Below are 4,427 nucleotides of genomic sequence, written 5' to 3' on the forward strand. Positions count from 1 at the left end.
TAAATGATGTGTGATATATTGAATGTGTATAAATCTTTAGTACAGATATTACACTATTTTATTAAATTAATAGACAAAATTTAAATTAAAGTTAAATTGTTATGCATGTTACCTGCAATGTGTTTTTAATGGATTTAATATAATCCTCTTCAACCATAGCACATCTTTCAAATCCTAACATTTATAATGATTAAGTGTAGTTGATTTACTATCACGTTCCATGTCGGTGATTCTCTTCACTATATTCTGATTCCTTACTCGATCTTTCACAATTCTCATGTGAACCATAAGAGAATCATAATCTTGTGCAAGCAATGTTCATTAAATTATCTCTTAGATATTTCACTTAATAATTATATATTAGTGTGCACCAAATGTACTTCCCAACCAATAGCTCAAAACTAATTTCTTCCTAAGTATAAATATTCCAAAATGAAATTCACTACTCCCAACAAAAAGAGCCCAAAAATTAACACCAAAAAACTTAGGCTAATCCTTTTTAAATACCCTCACAAGTCACAACTATATTTCCAAAGGGAACATATCTTCTATCCCCACTTCATGTATCACTTACTTGTAATTAGTTAAAAAAATTATATTTAAATTTAAATTTTAATAATTAAATATTTTTCTGACTAATCACAAGTGGTGGCACATGAAGTTGCATACTTTTTGGGAGAGAACCATTTCAAAGGTGATTCCAATTGAAAAAGTATACAAACAAATTGAATTTTCAAAACTAGTTATTTCAAGATAAATTAAGAATTACAACTTGATTGTGAATTTCTTTTACTATAGATAAGAACAAATTCTAAGAAATCATCAATCAAAGATTAACTATCTTCAAACAAAAAAATAAGAGGTAAGTTACAAGTACTCCAGTGTAGTAAACATTACAAACATAAGAAATGGCATTTTTCTAAAATATGCCCAAGCTAGTACAAGAAGCATTTGCTTCATATCAGAATTAACTTACTGATACAATGAAGGGACCCCAAAAAAATGTTAAAACCAAAATCAAAAGGAAAAAAAAACATTACAGAATGAAATCAACTATTGAATTGGTGTGACAAACACTTTGCTCCATCTTTTGCTTTAAAGAAGGTTACAAAAGAATTAACATAAATCTCAAATGTACACAATCATACTGAACTTCTAATTTATTGTTCTCCATGAAGCATAGTAGAAATCCAATCAGAAGCTGCCATTTGAATATCAGTTTCAATGTGAGGAGAAATAGATTGTGGAGTCACTGCAACCTGTTACTCGAAATCAGTTGCAAGAATCAGTAAGAGGAAATAAAAACAACTTGGTACATGTATGTATATAACAATAATTATAATAATGCAGCCATTAAGAACATGAAAATATTAGTTATATGACTAATGTTACTTGAGAAGATAATAATCTAATCTTCCGACTTACGTATCCACTTTCAAGTGCTCTGTAATCCAGATCGTCGTCATCTGTATCTTCCTGCTGCTTCTCCAAAAACTGAAGATACAAGTAGAGCATAGGTAAGATCACTTCTTCTACCAACAACTTAAATTTTGCTATATAATTATAGCATACACAAACACACTAAGTGAAACTAGAAACCTAAATCGTAAATGGAGAGAAGTGTCTCAAGTAATGAGTTAAGATAAATCTTTTCAAGTTTGCAATCTTCCAGGTAACTTATGAAAACAAATTCAAATTTCTATGATAACTTTTTCTCTAAAGATTGCTAAGTTCCATATTGAGCATGGGAAAACATGGAAACTTCAACACTAAAAGGACTCAAACATGACAATAACAACCAAACCTTAGTCCCACTAGGTGGACTCAAAATTGATAACAGCAAAATCTAATAAAGATTTTATGATTCCCCTCTCTATTTACCTCGAGTCTGAAGTATTTCTTCACCTTTTTGGAATCAGATTTTCCTGCCGCTCCAATTGATTCAATAACCTCCAAATTCTTTTTCTGTGTAGTCAGTCGACGAGCTGCACCCTGAAGTAGACAAAGATGACAATAATTCGAATCTCAGCAACCAGCATTAATATATGCATGAAAACCCATTCGGAAAACACAGAACATGAGGACGTGATTTTAAAGCATGTAGGACATATACCGCAGCAGAGGCATCTCGTCCCAGCTGTGCAAACTGAATACCAAGGCCACCTTGTTGATTGGCCATGAAATGACCAGCTGGATAGCGGTTAGTTGAAACAGCTAACCAGTTTGGAGTAGATCTCCATATACTTTGCTTGGTCAATTTGAAGCCCTATCAATAAAAGGATAACACTGAATCCATGTAAACATAATGCCCACAAAGAAAGAGACAACTACGAAATATTCAAATCATTATACTGTAATCAGCCAATAATATCATGCAAAGTAGATTTTGTACAATTATATCGCCAAAAACCTAGAGAGACAGAGCATTGAGATGCTACATAACATTTGAGAAAAAACACCCAATAAAAAATGCACACCTTGTTACTCAAAGGTGATGTTGGAATTTCTATATTCAGAAAGCAGCTTTTGAGAAAAGCTCCTTTTTCAATATCCCTGATGGCTGCATTTATTAACGGTAAACAGACTGTTGCTGCATCCTTGAAATCAGTTTCTTGACTTTCATCCTTCTTCCTGCAACAGGACATGTAGATATTCAAAATCTCCAGCAGGAGTTAAAAGTGGATAAAATGAAGAATCACCAAGTTACCAGTTTAATGATATTGACAATGATGGTACACCGGATAATAATGCTTCTCTAGCTCCAGCAACAACACCAGAGTAGAACCTGGTGTACTTTAAAGCATGAGATAAACATTGCTCTAAATATAGGGGGTGCAGATTCTGGAAAATATACTCACATCTTTAAATGAAACAAAGATTCAAATGTTGAAAGGGGAGATGGGAATAGTGTACTGACACAGATTTACATATTTTTATATCTATCCCCAGCCAAAATTGATGAACTTACATGTGATGACCACAGCTTGATCCACGGTTAATCCCACTAATAACCTGAAATTGAAATCATATTTTCATCCATAAATCTTCAATGCTTTTAGGAGAATAAGCACGCACATGACTTTCATTTGTATGATATAAATGCTAACCATTGTAGGCTTTGACCATGAAAACAATGCCCCGGATAATGCTAGCGAAACACAATCCACAGGAGTTCCTGAATTATATATTAAAAAACAAAGAAATTTATTTAACTCTATTGCCTTAGAATCCAAGTAAATCTACTTCATAAATGCAATAAAATCATATGGGGAATGGAACAAACAAAGATGATACCTGAAATTTCAAAGGCAGTGGCACCACTAACATTAGCAGAACTCGCTTCCACAGTTTCTCTCAGAGTTACAGAGTGCCCTGAAACTGATTTATCCCTAAAGCAACAAAAAATACAAACATATTTACATATCCCAGATTCAATAACAACAAACACCATAAAAAATTCCAAACTTTTTAACAAAATAACAAACATAAAGATAACCCAAAAACCAAAAATTGAAAATTTATCAAATTATACAAAAAAAAGACCCACGATTGAGGAACGCAGACATGAACATTGTAAAGGCCTTCACGAACAAGAGCTTCAACGATGTTTGTGAGGCCAGGGGAATCAACCCCATCACTGTTTATGACCAAAATAATAGGCTTTAAAGGATCAATTTCAGCTTCAACAGGTTCTGAGGGTTCAGCATTGTCCTTTGATTCTTGTTCTTCGTGTTGTGGTTTAACACCTTTTCTGTTGAGAAGAGCTTCTTGGAGATTGGAAACGAGGCCCGGGGGCATCATCTTGAAATGATGTCGTTGAACAGGAAATGGGTGATGTTGATTGATGGTAAAATTGAATTGGGAATTTGGAGGATTCAAAACCCTAATTTGAGAGAAATAGAAGGAAGAAGAAGAAAGGGGAGAAAAGAGGCTGAAAATAGATTAGCGGATAGACCGCTTCTAAAGGCGATTACGTGGTAAAAAACAATTTTTTCCATACAATTTTAGGTATATAATTTTCTATCTCTGTCACTTCGTATTTAATATTTTGATCTACATATATAAATTAAATGAAAAGTAGATAAATAAATTACTAACTTAAAAAAGAGCATACATCAATAATTGTATATAAAAGAATAAAATAAAATAAAAGGGTATAAATTTTTTGGTAATTTAAAGTTATCTACTTATCTTTATGCATGCATGGATCAAATTCAAGTTTCAACAAAGACTAAATTTATATGGGTGTGTATAGTTTTCTATCCCAATAAGTATTACTCTCAAGAATCAAATATTTAATCTTTTGATCTACCTATATAGATTAAATGAGAAGAAGATAAATAAATTACTAAAAAGAAAAAATGGTTAATAATAAATACTTATAGAAGACATAAAGTTTAAGGAATTTAAACAAATAAAATTATATT

At 32.1% G+C, this 4,427-nt stretch overlaps 1 protein-coding gene across 1 annotated transcript; it reads right to left on the bottom strand.

Annotated features, from left to right (window-relative positions):
• On the bottom strand, positions 843-3,949 carry LOC109351267 (5'-nucleotidase SurE-like). Its single transcript, XM_019592687.1, has 10 exons — positions 3,548-3,949; positions 3,295-3,389; positions 3,108-3,175; positions 2,969-3,012; positions 2,708-2,785; positions 2,478-2,631; positions 2,114-2,266; positions 1,882-1,992; positions 1,426-1,494; positions 843-1,259 (listed from the first exon to the last, which is right to left on the bottom strand). Exons 1-10 carry the CDS (start codon positions 3,799-3,801, stop codon positions 1,161-1,163), a joined length of 1,125 nt encoding a protein of 374 aa, XP_019448232.1. The 5' UTR covers positions 3,802-3,949; the 3' UTR covers positions 843-1,160.

Source organism: Lupinus angustifolius, chromosome LG06 (assembly GCF_001865875.1).
Source record: "Lupinus angustifolius cultivar Tanjil chromosome LG06, LupAngTanjil_v1.0, whole genome shotgun sequence".
Lineage (NCBI taxonomy): Eukaryota > Viridiplantae > Streptophyta > Magnoliopsida > Fabales > Fabaceae > Lupinus > Lupinus angustifolius.

Excerpts from the sequence above, each read along its gene's own strand:
- LOC109351267 (XM_019592687.1), bottom strand. The coding sequence starts at position 3,801 with ATGATGCCCCCGGGCCTCGTTTCCAATCTCCAAGAAGCTCTTCTCAAC. Across the intron at positions 2,786-2,968 it reads TCAAGCTGTGGTCATCACAT|GTTCTACTCTGGTGTTGTTG; the intron begins GTAAGTTCATCA and ends AAAGTACACCAG. Across the intron at positions 2,632-2,707 it reads TTGTCAATATCATTAAACTG|GAAGAAGGATGAAAGTCAAG; the intron begins GTAACTTGGTGA and ends GTCCTGTTGCAG.